The sequence below is a fragment of the Lactuca sativa genome, chromosome 7, assembly GCF_002870075.4.
Source record: "Lactuca sativa cultivar Salinas chromosome 7, Lsat_Salinas_v11, whole genome shotgun sequence".
Taxonomy (NCBI): Eukaryota; Viridiplantae; Streptophyta; class Magnoliopsida; order Asterales; family Asteraceae; genus Lactuca; species Lactuca sativa.
Window position 1 is genome coordinate 37,897,779 of NC_056629.2, and position 21,317 is coordinate 37,919,095.

Genomic DNA, 21,317 nt, shown 5'->3' on the forward strand with positions numbered 1-21,317 from the left:
TAAATTGATATAATATATTGATTATTTTGAATTATATGATAATATATACATTTATTATACCTTCATAATCTCAATCGTTCGAATGACTTCTACCCGCGAGTTACACATGAATAAAATTAAATATAATATATAATTTGATGTTATTTATAGTTGTTTTTATTGTTAATTAATTTTTTAAAATTTATTTGCTTAATGTTTTAATTTCTATCATTATAATTATTTAAAACATCAAACATTGTTTTTTTTTTTTTATTTTAAAGCTAATAATATAATCATTTATATAGAGTTGTTTTTAACTATTGTTTTTGTAAGTTATTTTAAGCTACTTATTTGGAAAATTTAAACGATTATAAAAATATATTTAAGAAATATTTTAGTTAAATTGAGATTAAAATTTAGTTTTTGCTTTTATCACTACAATTTATCACTTTTAACTATTTACAAAATACTTTTTTTTTTAAATGGAACTGAAATTTATATTTGAGTTGACATTGTAATGCGCAGAAACACCTACTACCTCCGTCCCAAATTGATAGTCAACTTTTGAATTTTGAAGTCTTTTTTCTTCAACTTTGACCTTAAATATTTTTGTTTTTAATAGATAATACTTGATGCAAAATATATGAATGTATTGTATTTTAAATGTTTTTCATTGTTATAAGTTTTATCAAGTAATATATAACATAGATAAAAATATTTAAGGTCAAAGTTAAAGAAAAAGGACTTAAAAAGTCAAAAGTGGACTATCAATTTGGGACGGAGGGAGTATATAGTTGAAGTCTTTACAAATATATATTTTTTCAAATATAACACTGACGTTGTTGTTAAATTTGATATAATAATTCGTATATTAATTTGATATAATATATTGATTATTTTAAATTATATGATAATATATAAATCTATTATAACGTCATAATCTCAATTGTTTGAATAACTTCTACTCGCGAGTTACACATCAATAAAATTAAATATTATATATGGTCTAATATTATTTATAGTTGTTATTTTTAACTAATTTTTTAAAATTTATTTGCTTAATGTTTTAATTTCTATCATTATAATTACTTAAAACATCAAACATTTATTTTTTTATTTTAAAGGTATCAGTATAATCATTTATATAGAGTTATTTTTAACTATTGTTATTATAAGTTATTTTAAGCTACTTATTTGAAAATTTTTAACGATTATATAAATATATTTAGGAAATATTTTAGTTAAACTGATATTACAATTTAGTTTTTGCATTTATTACTATAATTTATCACTTTTAACTATTTACAAAATATTACTTGGTTTTTTTAGTGGAACTAAAATTTATATTTAAGTTGACACTGTAATGTTGTATTTAAATTAACAATTTAAGTATTTTGTCCAAACTGTTCAAAAATTATAGTTTTAAACTGATAATAGTTTACACGCAACAACATTTTAAATCTAATAAATTAAGTATAATATGTTAAAATTTAAAGACATTACTTTATAAATAGAAGTAAAGATATTATTTTAAAATTGAAATTTAGTCTATTTTTTATTACACTTTAGGTTTGATATTTATTTAACCTTATTAACCAACTTACAATCATTATTAGAAAGACACTACAATTTATCACTTTTAACTATTTATAAAATAATCTTTGGGTTGTTTAAGTTAAATAAAATTTATATTTAAGTTGAGCCTATAATGTTATATTTTAATTAATAATTTAAGTATTTTATACAAATTGTTCAAAAATTATACCTTTAAAATAATAATGGTTTACATCCAACAATATATTAAAACTAATAAATTAAGTATAATATGTTAAAAGTTAAAAATCATAATTTTATAAGTAGAATTAAAGATATTATTTTAATATTGTAATTTAGTTTATATATGAATACACTTTAGATTTGATATTTATTTAACCTAATTACCAATTTATTATTATTATTATAAAGAAATTGAAAAGTCATGGAAGTTTCAAATGAATATGGTGAAAGGAAAAAAAATGGGGGCTTCAAATGCATGAGATTCAAGAAAAAATGCTAGCTTTATAAGTATGTATGATAATCCACGTCCGTATAACATTGTAAGTCGGTGGAGACGGTTTAACCCATATGTTGAAGTTCCTTTGTAAATAGTCGATGATACATTTTAGAGCATTATTGTGACTCGTGTGGGGATCATGCAATTGAAGACATATGTTATTGGGAGCATATGAAAAACGAGTGAAAATAAGATACTAGAAGGCACCTACCATGCTACACTTTACAATATGTGATACCCACACATTGGATTAATTCCTTGGGATTTTTGTTTTGGTTTAGAAATAAATCACTTCAATATGCCCAAAAATAAAGTTCTAAATAACATGAGACGTGACGTGAAAGTAGGGTCGAACTTCAAACTTTAGGAGCCATGACAAGGTCACAATATTTTTTGAGGTAAGACTTAATACAAATAGTTATTAGCCTTGCCTTGAGTCGTAAGTGGGACATACATCAACTTGATGTGAATTTTTTTTCTACATAATGATTTACATGAAACCGTATTTATGCACCAACCATAAAGTTTTCATCAGTTTGTTGCCCACTTGCCCTGGTCTTATGTGAAAATTACATCAGTTTGTATACAACTTAAAACAAGTCCTATAAGCTTGGTACCAAAGATTCACCAACCATCTTATTCACCACAGTTTCATTTGTAACATAAGTGACACTTTACTCTTCATTTCCAAATGTAGTACATACCTTGCCTACTTACCATTATATGTAGATTACATTATACCTAACCACGTCCTTTATGAACCTAAAGATTGAGATCATTGGGGCTTTACAATGGGAATTTAACATGACGTATTCAGTTCCTTTGAAGTATTTGCTAGGTATATCAGTTATATGTACAAATTTATGCTCCATGGAAGTTAGGCACGGTATAAGATTCTTATATTTTGGGCAGAGCCGTTGGACTTTCTATTGGCTGGATAAGTGTAGCATGATAATGTTAGTTGTTTCGTCAGTATGTGTGATTCCTCTAAGAATGAGTTCACAACTTTATCGGAAGGTGGTCATCTGTACGTGATGATTCCTCAATTCTGTTTTAGATTCGAGCAATTCGAGTGGAAACAGCTGGTGTAGTGGAGAAAGTTGCAAGGAAAAGTTTTGAGGACAAAATCTAATTTAAGCAGGAGAGAGTTGTAGCACTCATATTCCATATAGGTGTAATTTAATACTTAAGAGATTAATGATGGAGTTTTAAGGAAAAAAAAACTCCATGCCATAACATGGTGCTTAGATGCCCACGACATAGCATAAATCATATGAAATGCGTGCATCTGATGAAGTGCCACGGCGTGGTAGCTGATCTGGCCCAATCCCATGATCTTTTAGGTTTCCTTCGTATTTTAACCTATAATCTTAGATTTAGGGTTCATTTTACAACCTCCATCACTCTCAAACCTCCGAAACCCTAACCCTAATACCTATTGGTGATTCTTGGCTAATTTTGGTACTCTTGGTAACTTAAAGAAGAATAAGAAAGTGCTAGTGGGTGGATCCAGCAAGGAAACATCATCATCATCATCTTGTACATTCTCTGGACTCTTGTTAGTGTTCAAGATCTAATCTTTTTGTTCTAAGATTCTAGATCTAGGCTTTTTGTCGCATTTCTTCAAGATTGTGGAAGTTTGGATGAAAAGGCTCCATAAAGTTGGAAACTTTATGGATCCTTGAGGTTCCTTTGAGGTTATATGTTGTAGATATATGATTCCTTGGATTATTTGGTCTATACTCAAAGTTTGAGTTCATTTCTTCATGATTTTAACCTAAATTGGGAAGAGACATGCATTGGACATGCATGTCCATAAAGTAGGGATTTTTATGGTGTTTTGGGGGTAGAAAATCCTACTGGAAAGTGTCGACTTCAGATCTTAAGGATTTAGTACTTGATGGTTGGCTTTATGCCCTAAGTTATCCTTAAGAACCTAGGTTTAAAGGTCTTGTGTTATTGGAATGTCTTAATAGATAAAGTTGGAAACTTTATCCATCAAGACCTTGGGGAGAACCACATCTTATCTTTGGAGCTCTTGAGGATGAAGGAAAACAACTTAATGTATTAAGATGTTTAGTCCTAGTTCCTTCGACGTGGCCTTTTGGCTGCCACAACGTGATGACTAGGGGAACCTGACTGTTTTGTCTTTTTTCGACCACGACGTGACCAATAGGAGGTCACAACGCGGCGGCTCTCTGAAGATGACTTAGAGATTGGACTTTGACCGTTGACTTTTGGTATAGTTTAACTTTTGGCCAAATTTATATTTTTAGAATGTAGACTTAGGGTTTACCTTGTGCGGTTTATTAGGAGGTGTTTAGCACTCATCTATTCGCTGTGAGAGTTGTTAGCTATGGACGACATGACATTGAGGTGAGTTTTAGCCGACTTTATGAGACATGTGAGTTTTCCACTATATCATGTAAGAAGACCAGGTGGTGGCCCCTGTCAATTGTATGAAAGACTCGGATGTGGCTCCCAGTAAATATATGCAAGATCAGGGTCTGGACCCTAGTAGTTATATGTAGGATGCTAGTTATCTTTGTGATGCTTTTATGGAAGACTAGGAGGTGGCTCTTGGCACTTGTATGTAAGAGCCGACTTTGGCTCCCCACATGGAAAGGAAAGACCATGATGTCGCTCATGATTAATAGTGATTGTAAGACTATGGTTGGCATATAGCATTCCCTATACTATGTATGTGGTATTTTTAGGAACTCACTAAGTTTTGTGCTTAAGATTTTGTGGTTTAAACAGTTTTAGGTACTTCTAATTCCAAAGGGAAGGACCCGATTTGACTCCACAACATCCCCTGATGGCTTTTTCCGCATTGATTACTTTTGACTTACTATGATGTTTGACGAATATATTTTATTTTGTTTGGTTTTGGGACAAATGGTTGTACGATTTGTTGGTTTAAAAATGAAAATTTTTGATAGTATTTTTGGACTTTACACTATACTTGATAACACTAATTGGAAACTCATCATCTCCTATAACAAGCTTGTAACTAACCCTTCCCTTTATCATAACCTACTCGGTGTATTATAGTAACTCACTTTCACCTGTTCGGAAATCTCAAACGTTGTCCACCAAATATGTTTGTTTTTCATACTCCACAAGTGCTACATTTAATGCTTTAAAATGCATTATAAAATACCTTTGACGTATGTTGGATTTTGAGCACTATAACACTCCTATGGTGCACATGCAACCCTAAATGCTTTGAATCTATGTTTTCTCTAATTATACATGCATTTTCAAGTTTTCCAAAGCATTCTCCCTATCTAGCATAGAATTGAATCTATACAATATAAACTTGGTTTAGATGCTTATCTATTGAGTAGGGTAGAGTTCTTGACCTTTGAAAGCTTAAGCACCTCAAGTGTGATGCCTCTATTGGTTCACAAATACCAAAAATGCAAGAGGAGGCTTAATAGAATAAGTTGTCTCTCTCCAAGAGATGGTGTAACCGATTTTGGCTCTAGGGGGCTCTATTTATAGTGTTACACATGCTAGGTTTACACTTTGTAAACCCTAATAACCCATGACTTTCCACATTCTCATGCTCCATGGGTTTAACCTCCATGGACTTAAAGATTTGTGAGAACTTGAGAAATCCTAATCTATTTATCATTTTTCAAACCAAGATCACCAATCTTCTTCAAATGGTGCGTCTAAGCTATATTTAAGCTCAAAAAAAATATTTGACGATCTTTTTTTGAAATGTGCATGTATGCACATTGAACTGCGGATAATCATGCATCCGCAAATCTGAAACCTCCCAAAAATACAGTCCAAAAATTTCATTTTTAAATTATAAATAAAACCATAATCATACAAATCATCTCATAAAACATAAGTAGTGTATCTCAAAACATCATAGCATCTGTCAACAACATCGGAGTATAAAAATCCCAGGCTGAACATATGGTGTGTGCACTGCAATCATATCGAGCCCTTCCTCTTGCTATCGGAAGTACCTGAAACCAAAACTGAAAACTATAAGCACGAAGCTTAGTGAGTCTCCCCAAACTACCACATACCATACACATAATCACATAATAACATACATTGGGCCTTGCCCGCTACATCAGACCCCTCCCGGAATCAGACCGAAGTCCGATATACATATAACATATCAACAAAGCATATAATATAAACACATAACATAAGCATATAAACATTCCTCGGGCTTGCCCCGACATCGGACCAAATCCCAGAACATATAAACATAACATATAAGCTAAACATCCCTCAGGCTTGCTCTGGCATCAGACCGAAGCCCGAAACATATAAACAAACACATGCAAGAATCATAAAGACATTAAGCATATAAACATTCCTCGGGTTTCCGGCGGCATCAGACCGAAGTCCGGAAACATATAAACATAACATATAACCTACATCGGGCTAACCATGACATCAGACCTAAGTCCGACATATGCTATCATACATAAACGGGCCGATATTGGTGCCTTCGACCTGTTCCTACTTGAGGAAAACTCACCTCACAAAGCTAGCTGCTGAACTACTTGGTAAGGAATCTCTATCGACTGCTCCCGCGACTCCCCGACTATCATTAACAATAACACTTATTCAAAATCCAATAATCCATCCTCGGGTAAAATGACTATTTTACCCCCTGATCTGGTTTGGACCATAGCCTAGGCCCAGTTCCATCTAATTTTTCAAAGCCCACTAATGGCCCACTAATAGCCTAATTTTCTAAATTGGGCCCAACTTCTCAAATAGGCCTTCCCTTAGGCCTAAACTTGTCATTGGTCCATTATTTGACTTATGATGGCGCATTAAGGCCCAAAAGCTACTAAGTCTAAAGATTTGGCCCAATCTGAGGCCCAAAAGACATGAAGCCCAAATCCTAAGAGTACGCTGAGCGTACTCCTCTTTATGCTATGCGTATAGCTTGCATGGCTTGTACGCTTCGTGTACTGGCATGTATGCTCATCGTACTACCCTGTTAAGCCATCAACTTCAAAAATGCTTATTTCATTAAGACCTTAAGCCCATATTACAGATCTGAGTCCCTTAGCATGTCTTAAATCATAAAGTCGACTACTTGGTGGCTTGTAACCCACCAAATAAACCCAAACTTGGAATATAGCAACTAACTTCCATGGAAATTGTTATATCTCATGCATAGTCACAAATGGGCCTTAAAGATTGAAACTTTACTCCTTATGGGACTCATATATCACTAAGGGTGGCAACCCTAGACCTAAAGACGAGTTTGAATATTAAAGATCCATTCTTGGGACTAAAAAGATCCCAAAACATCACTTCACTAGATCCAAGCATTTATAAGGAAAGTTGAAATGAAAGCTTTATACCTCCAGTGAGTGCCAAATGTGTTGGATTAGTGTCTAAGTCCATAACTATTTTGGTATGTACTTGACCCGATGGTGCATGGTCCTTTTGGGTTGCCTTCACCAAAGCAACTTGATAGGATGAATTATGGAGAGAGAAGATTAATTATGATTTATTAATATACTATGAGAATAATATTTTAAATGAGAAATCATATTGTTTAATTAATAGTAGTCAAGAATTAATTGATAATTAATTTTGTGACTAAAAGAGATTAATTAAACTTAAGGGACTGGAACTATAATTATAAGATAATTGGATTTGGGCTATGGATCACCTTGGAATAATAGGTTGGACGAATTCTATGGGGAAACCCATTAGAAATCGTCCAATGGATATTCTAAAAGGGTCCATGGGTTGCTTAGGGCTTAAGCAGTCAAATTAGGGTTTCCTAGTTGAAAACCCTAATAGCCTACATGTATATATAGTACCCTTAAGCCCCAAAAACGTGGTGAAGGTGTTACTTAGGGTTTCTACACGTTTTGGGCAGCCTCCTCTCTCCTTGTTCTTCATCCTCTTGCTCTTCGTGTTTGTGAACCATTAGAGGAGTGACAATTGTGACTCTAAGCTTTCTAAAGCCATTATAAGGAGGATTTGAGATTGTTATTGCTACATAACAATCAAGGTAAGATCTAAAAACCCTTTCACATGTTAATATGATTAATTGTATGCTAGAACTAGGGTTTAAAGTCTTGGATGAATTGCATGTACAATAGAGAAACCTAGATCCAAGCACTAGGGTTGCATGAGCACATAGAATGTTCTTATGGCTAAAACCCATCAAAATGGTGAGGTAATCTTAGATCCTTGAGCTCAAGATACTCAAGTTCTTCTTCTCCAACTTCTCTTTTCTTCTTCCAAGCTCCAAATCACTAAAGTAAGGTTCACAAAGCCAACAACACACAAGGATGAAGTATGAAAGGGTTTCTATGGTTTTCTGAGGTTGAGAGGTCGGCAAGGAGGCTAGGGTTTGAGTCATAATGTTGTATTTATATGGCTTAAACCCTAAAAATTAGGGTTTGGAACCTGCTCACATACGTTGCGCTTACTCTTTGGTATGTTGAGCGTACGTGCATGCGTCCCCCGCATCCAATGCTCCTCTACGCCCATCGTACGCCAAGGCTATGCCCAACGTACGTCTTCTGGGCAGCCCAACTATTTGGCCCACTCACTAATGGTCCACTCACATAATCCATATATTAAACACTTATCCCAACAATTAATTAAATAAATATTAAATAATTATTACCTAAAGTGGACTTTTTAACCATAATAGAGTCTTTGGAAAAAATATTTACCATAATAGGGTTCATTCAAAAATATTTACCATAATGGTGTTACTTCATATTGAAAAGTAATATTTTTATTTAGAAAAAAACATGTTTTTTGTATTACCTGGGAACGACGAACAGAAAGAAAAAACAAAAAAAAACGTAAACGACAATTAGGGCTCTGGTTGCTGTCGGCTGTCCCACATCCACCATCGCCGGCCACCTGCAGCCTCGTCCATCCGTCGCCGACGAGCAGACCTGCAACCTCTTCCACGGTTCCACCCTTCCTCCATTCAAGGTATGCGATTATTTTCCGGCTTTTACATAAGGTTAATATTCATCTTTTATTGGTAGTAGCTGTTTAGGGAAAATCATTTTGTCAGCCAAGCAATTGATAAATATCCAGAACAATCATGTTTTAATGAGTTGTACTCTTCGCCTTAAGATGGTGTACTTCTGTGAATTTAGGTGAAAATCGATTCTGACATTTTGTCTAATCTTTCAACGAAGTTTGAAAAACAAGATTGCTACTGCTTTTCATTATTTGTACATATATCGTTAAATAATTGAAATTACAATTCAAAAAAATCAATTTAAAGAAAATATATAGTAGTTTATTATTGAGCATGATGTTTGATTTTTTGCATGGTTACTTCTATTGTAGGAACTTTTGGTAACATATAAATTACTATTGAAAAGTAAGTAATAAATTTGTACGTATTATAATGTTTATGCTTTAATGAAATTGTGTGACAAATTTGTACGTAAATATGAATATTAACCTTATGTAATGGATTATTTTCCTGCTTTTATGTTTGACAATTCTCTTAAAATTTTGACCCTTCATCAAAAGCCTTGTTAGAAACATTTTTTCTGGTTTTATGTTTCTTCTTCATCATGTTCAAGAATAGGTTAACCGGGACATAATCGAAAACGATGCCCGTCTATGCCAAGGTAGTTTAAAAAAATATATTTTTAAGGTATTTGTTGTGATTATTCTCTTATTATTATTATTTTTTTCTTTTTTTACATGTAAGGATTTGTTACCAGTTCAAGTTCAAACAAATTGTGATGTTTTTCTTTTTGTAATAAACAATGTTGGAGTTGTTTTGTGGTGTTTTTTTTTTTTTTTTTTTTTTAATTTTTTTAAGTTTTTTACCTTAAAAACATTGTATGTGAATGTTAGAGTTTTCGTACCTTAAAATATATTGTGTTTTTAATTTATGATAGCTAAAATTTGATGGTCAAAAGGTGGTATAAGAAAAACGGATATTTAAAAAAACACAAAAAAAAGATAAAAAAACCGTTATTTAAAAAAAACAGTAAAAAAGGTAATAAAAAACTAAAATAAAAGCTGTTATTTAATATATATATATATATATATATATATATATATATATATATATATATATATATATATATAACATTAAAAAGAAGAAATAAAAGAGAAAAAAAGAAAAATAAGGTATTTACAATAAAAAAACTGAAAAGAAAACTGAAAAGTAAAAAAAAATTGAAAAAAAAAAATACTATTTTGGTAAATATTTTTGAAATAACCTCAATATGATAAATATTTTTTCAAAATACTGTATTATGGTTAAAAACTCCCTAAAGTGACGATCGTTACAAAATCCATATATATATATATATATATATATATATATATATATATATATATATATATATATATATAGAGAGAGAGAGAGAGAGAGAGAGAGAGAGAGATGAAAATCGGAATTAGGTACCTACTTTTCGAACCGAAACCGCCTCGAAACTGCCGGTTCTGGAACGGGAACCACCTTATGCGGTTTTGGTTCCGGTTCCGATTCTTATTTTTTCGGAACCCCTACCCGTTGGGTAGCTGCCGAAACTAGAGATTTAAAAACAAATGAGACATGATATTTTATTGATTTATGGATAGAATGGTCCTTATAATTTGAGTTCGATATGCTGGAATGACAGATCTGAGGCGATATAGATTGTCCGAACCGGAGATCTTGAAATGGAACTTTTCGATAACTGTTTTGGCCAGTCGGGGGATCAATTCCAATAGAGGGACAAGATCAGTGGGTGGTTTAGGGCGGTGTCTTCATGAAAGGAGAGATGTAGAAAAAGAACAATTGGTAGTCTGAATCCGCTGCTATATGCTTCTCTGTGGTCGTGTACCTTTCCCTCTCATGTGTGTACACGTCATAAGAAACTTGCATAAAAAATATATTCTAATTATGCTGACTATTTTCGATGGATTTTGGAATCGATGAAGGTTCATGGACGGTGGCTTAAATGCCTAATTCGAATTATGCCAACCATTTTTAATGAAGTCTTGATCATATTCATTTCATTTTGATTTAACTTGTGATGATGAATCAAATGTTATTGGTATTCAATTTTCATCGACGATGGCTTAGCCTTTTCATTCCCTTAAATGTTCTATTAACGGAATCGAAATCAGTTTTAAATTAAAGATGATTTCCAATTATTAAATCAAAATTGATCTTTGACTGTTCTAATTGTAAGCTTTCCTTTTCGGATTGAAACTTTGTGTCGATAATAATATTTGATCGCAAAAAAAGAAAAATGAAATTTGAAATTTTGATGTTGACGATGGTTGGCTAGGTTTTGAATAAATGGGTTTATAATTTTTATTTTGCGATTAAATATGAAAATTACTCCAAATATAAAGACCATTTGTGTAATTTTCCCTTTAGGAAATGTGTAAAGTAAACCCTCCATTTTATATATATATATATATATATATATATATATATATATATATATATATATATATATATATATATACACCATAATGACGTCCGTAGTTTATATAACTGCTTATTATCAAATATTACGAGGGATAATGATGCGTTACCAGTCTTTATGACTGCATACTGTCAATATTACTACAAATAATCATATCTACGTTCACACTTCAAAATATATGCATATATGAATATTTAGATGTGCATATATGTTGGTGGTTTTGGTTTTGAAAAATGATTGAGCAGATTAGGAGTTTTTAAGTTCTTAGAAATCTTTAAATTCTCAAGCAAATTTAATAATCAATATTCATTAATCCAAATCTTTTTATTACATTTCATAAATACAATCATATCATCGCTTACAGAAACGAAAGAAAATCAGGAAAAGAAAAAATCCAAACACAAGCCTATACACACAAACACCTTTCATGACATTGGTTTGTGTCAACCGCTTGAAGCCATCAACCGTAAAGGGTAGCTACATATACGAGTTGCGTTGCAGAAAGGATAATTGTGAATGCCTCCATCGTTCTCTACAATACCAAAGAAACAACAAAATTAAACTCATATTTCATGATAGTTTCTATCTTTTACGTCCAAAATCATAATTAATAAACTCACCAAGCGGGCATTTCTGCCTTCGAGCTCAATTTCCTTCCATGCAAACCTACATATAATTAAAATTTGAAAGTTTCTTTTAGACATGCATCAAGATCATGTGGTATATCTGAACATATTAATTAAGAGTTAATCGAATATAATACCCCATGGCAAGAACAGTAAGGGCCCATGCAATGATAGCAGATGACACTGCTGCTGGCCTGCTAGTGGAATCCCAAGAACGATAATTGTCAAATCCAGCCAAAATCGATGCAACGCCAGCAACACCAGCAATCAAAGCGAAGGTTACAAAGAATCCCGTGGCTGCATTTCCCATTGGGAAGTAAATTGGCGAAAAATGAGCAGGCAAATCGAATCCTGGACCTGTTCATATATAAACATTAGCAGTGTGTATATATATATATATATATATATATATATATATATATATATATATATATATATATATATATATATATTTATATAAATCATGATCATGGTGAAAAGAGAACAACAAATACCAATGATGAAGCCATGGTCAATGGCTCTATTCATGGCCCAACCACCGATGCCCAGAAGAATGACGTACATACAGAAGTTCAACACCATAATGAGCGACGCCACTGATCTCATTTGCCCATTCGCCATTTTTAGGTTTTTATTTTTTATTTTTTTAGAAGACTCAAAAAAGACAAGAGAGATATGTGTGTGTTTGTGTGATTTAGGGTAAGGATGAGATGTGTCTTCTTATAGATGAGTTTTCTTCATTTGTAAATGTTTTTTTGGTTCGTTCCTTGTTGAGGGTGTTTGTGAGAAAGGGTTTTGTGGGGTTACGTTGTAAAGGTGATGATAGGGTTTCTTTCGGGTTTAAGGCAAGCTAATAAAAAAGACGGTATATTCTTTGGTTAAGGCTTTTGCTCAAATATTCTTTATCATATATAAATCATTCTTTGATTTCATATATATATATATATATATATATATATATATATATATATATATATATATATATATATATATATATATATATATATATTTGGTTGTCGTTTACTTTTTTATATAATAGAGTATGAAAACTTGTGACAAACTAAAAATCGTTAATGAAAAACATATGCCATGTCGACAGGCTCGGCTACCATGGGGCCCATCTCAGCAACTTGGAGTTGGAAGAAAATAAATGTAGGCCCATTTACTTGTTGAAGCCAAATCTTTATTATGGTAGCCCATTATAATCTTGGAAATATTTTCTCGTTCTCTCATTCGGATTTTGGAATGAGTTTGAATCGATTGGAGGTATGTAAAGAGACAAACAGTAAATTGTTTTTGATTTTGGAGGATTTTATGAACTCCGGTTCTCTCAATGTCGAATTATTGATTTAATGGTTTTGCTTGTAATGATGACTGTTTGTGTGCAATTTTAGCTTTGAGCTGCGATAAAGTTAGTTTTTTCCTTGTCCTCTCTATCTTAGTTCTCATTATCACAACTTCTTTCCAAGACACGAATGGAATTACCATGATTAGGAAACTCAAAGTTTTACAATGGTCATCTGATATTTCTCGTACCATCTTATGCACGAAGGTCGCACTCGCACATTCCTCGAAATGTTTAACAACTATCACGAATCCTGTCAAACAAACTACTCCTGCGTACATTCCCACAACTTCTTCTGATCACCTCAAGCATCAAAGAACCAATGAAGCTCTTCTCTTTCCGAACAAACTCTCCTACCCAGATGTTTACTCGTGCACCAAGATGATCCAAGGTCATGTAAGAAACAATCGGCTTAACGACGCCTTGAAGCTGTTCGACGAAATGCCAGTTCGGGATGTGGTAACATGGAACTCTATGATCAAAGGCTGTTTCGACTGTGGGGATTTGAAGTTGGGTTCCAAGCTGTTTGAAGAAATGCCTGAAAGAAATGTGGTTTCTTGGACGACGATGTTAAACGGGTTGTTGATATATGGAAGGACAGAAGCAGCTGAAAAATTGTTCTTGGAGATGCCATTAAAAGACGAAGCTGCCTGGAATTCAATGATTCATGGATATTTCATAAATGGGAGAGTGGAAGATGCTATGAGGTTGTTCCACGAGATGCCAAACAGGAGTATCATCACTTGGACCTCCATGATCAGTGGGCTTGATCTAGCTGGAAAGAGTGATGACGCGTTACTTCTCTTCAACCAGATGATGCCATCTGGCATTCGACCCACTTCATTCACATTCTCATCTGCAATAACAGCTTCTGCAAATGCAAAAGATTTCCATTTAGGTGTCAAGATCCATGGTCAGGTAATCAAACTTGGTTACCTTTCAGACACATACATCACTTCCCCTTTAATCACATTTTATGCACAATGCAATGACACTGATAGTTCCTCAAAAGTTTTTAATGAGAATCCACAAACTTCTGTGGTAGTCTGGACTTCCCTCTTAACTGGATACAGTTTAAATTCCAAACACGAGAAAGCATTACAAGTATTCTCCAACATGTTTAGATCTAATGTTCTTCCAAATCAATCTTCATTCACTAGTGCCTTAAATTCATGTTGTGAAATGGAAGATTCAAACAAAGGGAATGTAATCAATGGAGCAGCTATCAAACTAGGACTTGAATCCGACATGTTTGTAGGCAATTCCCTTATTGTATTCTACACAAAACATGGGAATATACAAAACGGATTATCCGTATTTAAACAAATACATGAAAAGAATATAGTTTCATGGAACTCTATGATTGTAGGATGTGCACAAAACGGTTATGGGATGTGGAGTTTAATCCTTTTTAACCAAATGATAAGTAAAGGGATGTTAAATGAAGCTGATGATATAACATTCACTGGGCTTCTTTCTGCTTGTAGTCATTCTGGAATGTTAGAAAAAGGACAAAATATATTTAACTATTTATTAAAGTATAAGTTTAAGAAGGTGAAGCTTGAGCATTATGCGTGTATGGTGGATATTTTAGGGCGTAGTGGGAGGTTACATGAAGCTGAAGAGTTGATTAAAAACATGCCAATGGAACCGAATAAATCTATTTGGTTATCTTTGCTTAGTGGTTGTAAAATGCATTCAAATTTAAAAATGGCTGAAAGAGTTACACAAACTATTTTCAACATGGATCAAGATTGTAGTGCTGCGTATACGCTTTTATCAAATTTGTATGCTTTTTCTGGGAGATGGAATGATGTTTTGAGAATTCGGGAGTTGATGAAAAGCAAAGGGGTTATAAAAGAGCCTGGGCATAGTGTTGCATAGGTAATTAGTATTCTAGTTTATATCATTAGTTAGCAATTACATATGGTAGGATTTATGCAATACAACTGAAATAAACATCAAATAAAAAGACTAATGTCATGAACAAGTTCAGTAATTATACTTCACTATAGTTAATTTTTTTGGGCATGCTTCTATTATATGTTCTAATGTTATCATAAAAAAAAAAAATTCAACATTTTCGATGGGTAAAAATGGAATGCATGTATTAGTGTATGTTATTGTACTTTTTTAAGTGAGATAATATTAGCATGAGATGAGATTATTTCTTTAGTGGAACTTAATGGAACCATGAATGCTTTGAAACTGTTGGTCATTGTTTAATATAATTTTAACAAATAATTACCAAAATGGTGTTACAATCTTTTTTCCAGCTCATGAGAAGCGGTGTTTCTTACTTCTGCACAGTTGCTCAAGAACTAAACTTTAACTTTAAGAACATACTATGCTACATAATTTTTAATTTTGTAATAATTAATGTGTTTAATATGATTAGGAACTCTATAATTACAATACTAATCTATTTGAATAAAACAAGACATCTATCACAATGTACGTAAAAACAAAAAACTGTCTTTTATTGAGTGTAGTTGGAATTTTCAATTCTTGCCCTCCCACTTTTATTCAACTTACAAAATATATCCTTTGCTTTTTTAATCTTTTTTTATGATATTGTTTGATGCTTCCTCTTGTGAATCACGTTAGACTCTTCTATGATCCAAAAATTTGATCTTTTTTGTGTTTTTAATATATTATTCATAGTTTATGCATGATTTTTTTTATATTCGTTTTAATCGCTCTTTTAGATGAATTTTTGGGAATTTTCTTAAATTTGCAAGAAGTTTTAAATCTTAACAATTGGTGAACAAAATTTTCATATTGTTTTTTTCGTAAATTTAATCATATTAGATGTGTTGTTGTGATGTGAGTAATAAACAAAAAAATAGCAACAAATCTAAAAAAATACATTCCGATTCATGCAAAAGCATGGGTCTCTACACTGGTTTTCTTTAAAACTATAAAAAGAAGAAGATCACAGTGTTTGTGGCTGCGACCACCAAAAACCCAATGCCACATACCATAGTAATATTGCTCTATGGATTCTTTTATGTGGTTGTTGGCACAAAACCCGGTTAGATTAGGAAAATATATAATTGTTAGTGTGAGTACACTATCTTTAAAAACATTTGTTTATTTAAGGGTGAAATATATATGATGATTGTGATTTTTTTTTTAAATCTTCTTTTTAGGCTGCAAATTTAATAAAGATTTTAGTTGCATTTCATTCTCAACGTTTAATGACTTGAAAGGGTAACATATTTTTGCCTTTGGTCACATTTGATCACTAAACTTTTTTCGTGCTCTATTAACCCTTTAACTTGTTGAATTATGTAAAATTTTCCCTTCCGACTGCTTTTTGTCTGTTTCAAAGAATTTATCGATCCTACGTGGCATGTAGGGCTAATGTTATTAAAAGACGGGCGTATGTGATTCCTTTATTGTGCCCTAATACTCCGATGGATTCCTCCTATAGCTTCTCATCGCCCCTCAATTGATCAAGCAAGAAATCGATAGTGAACGATCCAAAAACTTTTGATTGTGGGTTCCCTGCACATATTCTAACGTCAACAACACCAAAGAATCCAGGGAGACATTTCATGGTGTGCAATGAGGTAAGCAATTTCACTTGAATCTTCCATCTTTTTTGATTTATTTTTCATGATTTGAAATCTCCTTTTGAATTATTTGTGTTGAAGGGTAAATACAAATATTGGAACTGGTTAGATGTAGAACCTGTACAGATGCCTCTAATGGAAGTGGTGGAGGGAATGAAAACTGAATTAGTAGCATTGAAGATCGAAGTAGAGAAGGTGAAGGAAGACATGGAACAAATGAAGAAGGAAAAGTATACTGATGTCATTGCAATTGTAATTGTAACACCGTGAAAATTTACAACCAATTTAAACTTTTCAAAAACAACAACATAAAACTGAGGAGCGGTACGATCACGCCTTCGCCTTGCCACGATCTCCTGAAGTACCTGAAACAATACACTGAAACTATAAGCCCGAAAGCTTAGTGAGTTACCCCCAAAATACCAACCACAATACCATACAAATATCATATCATATCATAAACAGAACAACTATGCATATCGAGTCTACAGTGTGACTGGTCCGCCTGCACCAAGCCTTTAGTCCACCCGGTCCACTCTCTCTCCGAGTCTATAGTATGACTGGTCCGCCCGCACCGGACCTTCAGTCTACCTGGTCCACTCTCTGAGTCAACAGTATGACTAGTCCGCCTGCACCGGGCCTTCAGTCTGTCTGGTCCACTCTCCGAGCCTTCGCACGTCTGGTCCGCCCTCTTGGGGCCTTCAGCCTATCCGGACCGCTCGCCGGGCCTTCGGTCTGACCGGTCCGCCCTGGGTATGTTGGCCTACAACACAAAGCAGGACCCGCGTCAACCCAACCCCAGTCTAACAACCATGTGCACACAAACATATAATCATATAACATCTCACAACTAATCAAACCGATCCAACATATCACATAACATAGCAACATCCTAACCAGGATATCGACCTAACCGGTCACTAGCATAGCATCATCCTATATGCCAGGATACCGACCTTAACCAGGTCTCTAACACATACCATCCTAACTACCAGGATGCAGACATAGCAAAACAATAACATAACAACAACTACCCGGATTTCCATCCGATAAAGGGCCAGCCTTGGTGCCTTAGACCCTGTTGATATAGTGAGGATAACTCACCTGCAACTGCCGACTTGAAGAAATAAGACCATGCTGCTCCGACCACCAACACGAACTCCACCACTGATCATTACCAAATAACCAAAACCAATAAACACCAATAATTACCAAAATACCCTTGGAAGTCAAACTGGTCAACCTTTGGTCCAAGTCAAAGTCCTCAGTCAAGGTCAACCTTCCTGGTTGACCCTACTCGCCAAGTCAACCCGTTGACTCGTCGAGTTCCTATGCTCAGAAACTCCCATGCCACGACTCAACTCGGCGAGTCGCCCCAAGACTCGTTGAGTCCAGTAAGCTCTGAGTCCCTTCTTGCTCAACTCACCGAGTCATCCCTCGACTCACCAATTCACAGCTCAACCAAAAAAAGCTAGGGTTTCACGACTAGACTCGCCGAGTCCATCATAGACTCGCCGAGTTGTTCTTCCAACTCGCCGAGTCCAAACGTGACATCTTTATTCAGATGATTTCAGGCCATTTCATTGCTTCCAATACATAGATTTTGACTCCTAGGGCCAGATTCACACGTAAAGTTTCCAACTTTACGTGCATGCAAGGCTCAACAAGCTACAATGAGGTTTTGGGACAAAGATACTCTAAATCAAGCCCCATGGCTGATGCTTTAAGCTTCCATGGCTCACTATTAACCTAGATCTGAATCTGCAACTTCAGTCTAACCTCTAAACCCGAAATGGATTCCAATCAAGCTAAAATTCCCAAAACAACAACCAAGAATGGATCTAGAAGGAGAAAACTCAAGGTAACAACTTGTTACCTCAGAAATGTGCCCAAAAAGGAGTAGATTCCGGATCTACAATGATCTCCCGATGCTAGCCTCTTGATCTTCTAACTTTCTCCTCTTAAATTCTTCTTCCAAGCTCAAACTTTAACAATGGAGGCTCACACACACTAATTAGGGTTTCTGGGACTCAAATGAGCAGTAAAGAGGCTGAGGGTGGCTATAATGTGCTTCATATAGGGGACAACTCCCGGAATTAGGGTTTTCTCCATTCAGCACCAACTCGCCGAGTCCAGCTTCCGACTCGCTGAGTCGGTCACTTAACACATGACCAGAATCGCGACTCGACTCGCCGAGTCGACCTTCCTTATTTACACTAAGAACCCTGAACTTGTACTTCTGAACTCGGGGTGTTACAATTCTCCCCACTTAAATTAGGCTTCGTCCTCGAAGCCTGCAACAACACACCCCAGATGATACTCCCACAATACAGCTCCTGGTCTCAACCGACTCAGGTTCCTCCAAACACTGCTATCAAAACCTATGAAGTCCAACTCTTCCCTCACAAAGTCACGACAACTGCTTCAAACCAGCCACCAATTTCTATCTTTAATGATGTCCACATCAACTAAGTATCACCCGATGATACTTCCATCATTCCAACTTACACACTCACTTGCCCCTTATAGAGTTGGATATCACCATGTACCACCGGGTCCTGATCCGGTACCAAACTGCTATCCCTTTCCTCAACTGGCGTTACCTCTCTCGAAATCTCTGTTGGGACTCATCCCACTTCCTTTCTGAATCCAACCTTTTCCTTCCTATGTTGTCAAGATAATACATCCTACAGCTCTTGAGCAGCTCCCATGAGCTCTCATCTACACTTCCATACTCATATTGCATCTGATCCAACACCCTCAGGCAGGAAAAACCCGACTCATTGACGATACTTCCAGACATCCCCAGGATGAATTACCGCTACATACATAACCTCCTGATCACAACCATACTGAAAATCCAAGGCTCCATCCTTGCATCCCTTTCGAACTCCTCTGGTTCTACACTACCGGAAATTCTTCCGCAGCCTCAACAGATACCCAACCCGGATGTGCTTCCATACCACTGGTGTTGGGTTATTAAGAAAAGAAAGCTAGAAACCAAGGGGGAGATTGTTGGGTCAAAATATGGTTTATACTTTACTTTTCTGGGCAATTATATTTTTGTGTAATAGTTTATGAATTTATGGCTTAGTTTACGGTTGAGTTTACGGCCGTAAACTCATTTACGGCCCATTTGTTTTGTCCGGCCCATATTCAAGTATAAATAGAGGTCTTAGGGTGAGGAGTAGAGATTAATGATTGATGAACTAGAAGGAGTTTACGGCCAGAGAGAGAAATTGTGTGTGTGAATCTTTTGTATCTGGATCATAATTCATATCAATTCATACATAGATTCATCATATTCTTCTTCTTCTTCTCTTCTTATTTTATATGACATCATCCGTTTGATTGGGATTCCGCACCATCAAACGGATCTGACTGATACACGGGCAGTTTAGGGACTTACAATTGGTATTAGAGTCTGGTTGTATCAGTCAAAAGGATTATTATTTCGTCTGGAATCTGAATAATTGGTGTTTACGGTCCAAGCTTATGGCCGTAAACTCCAAGTTCTTGGGCCGTAAACTCTTTTTAGGGCAATATTTGATCTTATTTTCGAAATATTTTTGCGTTTTTGGATAGATCTCGCAAAAATAAGGGGGGTTTGTTCTTTGTGTTTTTCATAAAAAGGAGTTTTTGATTGAGTTTTGGAGCTTCAAAGTCGAATTTTCACGTAATCTTAAATTGTTTACGGCCGGAGCTTACTGCCGGAAACAGTTTACGGCCGGAAACAGTTCACGGCCGGCGGCGCGTTTGTGTTTACGGCTAGGGTTTCCGTAGATCTCGGCTCGGCAGCGACTTGCGACTCGGACGTGGCGGCTCGGAGTTTGCGGCTCGGATTGGAAGTATACGGCTCGGCTAGGAAAGCCGGCTAAACAGCAGCAAGCAGCAGCAACGCTTCAATTAAAAAAAGGGGGCGACATTTTGAGGGTGCTAGGAATCAAACACGCGGCCTCCAGCTCTATAACACAACGCATTACCATCTCAACTAGCAGGCTTCTTGTATCATTCCTCCGAAATTTAAAACATAACATGTCTTTTTCGCTTAAAGTTTCGCATTTTTTTTACATTTTCAGCCCAATATTCAATTTCTTTTAATTTTAATTTTTAATAATAATAAATAATTAAAAAAAATTATTTTTACTTTTATTTTTTTGACTTTTTATTTAAAATTTTGACTTTGACTTTCAAGTTTGACCTTTGACTTTAAGCTTTGACTTTTAAATTTTCAAATTTAGCTTTTCAGTTTGACTTTTGAGTTTAATTTTTTTTTTTAATTTTTGACTTTCAAGGTTGTTTTTAAAAATAAAA

At 34.6% G+C, this 21,317-nt stretch overlaps 2 protein-coding genes across 3 annotated transcripts; one reads left to right on the forward strand and one right to left on the reverse strand.

Annotated features, from left to right (window-relative positions):
- Nucleotides 1-11,745: 11,745 nt before the first annotated feature.
- Nucleotides 11,746-12,785, reverse strand: LOC111880695 (membrane protein PM19L). The gene is made up of 4 exons (XM_023877116.3): nt 12,575-12,785; nt 12,218-12,437; nt 12,075-12,120; nt 11,746-11,986 (listed from the first exon to the last, which is right to left on the reverse strand). The coding sequence occupies exons 1-4, from the start codon at nt 12,699-12,701 to the stop codon at nt 11,915-11,917; spliced, it is 465 nt and encodes a 154-aa protein (XP_023732884.1). The 5' UTR covers nt 12,702-12,785; the 3' UTR covers nt 11,746-11,914.
- Nucleotides 12,786-13,274: 489 nt separating this feature from the next.
- Nucleotides 13,275-21,077, forward strand: LOC111880824 (pentatricopeptide repeat-containing protein At5g46460, mitochondrial). Of its 2 annotated transcripts, XR_008225187.1 has the most exons (3): nt 13,275-15,309; nt 16,787-17,000; nt 17,085-21,077. XR_008225187.1 is itself a non-coding variant. In XM_052765497.1 (1 exon), the coding sequence occupies exon 1, from the start codon at nt 13,567-13,569 to the stop codon at nt 15,307-15,309; it is 1,743 nt and encodes a 580-aa protein (XP_052621457.1). In that variant the 5' UTR covers nt 13,275-13,566; the 3' UTR covers nt 15,310-15,562. The 2 variants fall into 2 exon arrangements, 1 of the variants encoding a protein (XP_052621457.1); XM_052765497.1 differs by lacking the exons at nt 16,787-17,000; nt 17,085-21,077 and having other exon boundaries at nt 13,275-15,562.
- Nucleotides 21,078-21,317: the final 240 nt, after the last annotated feature.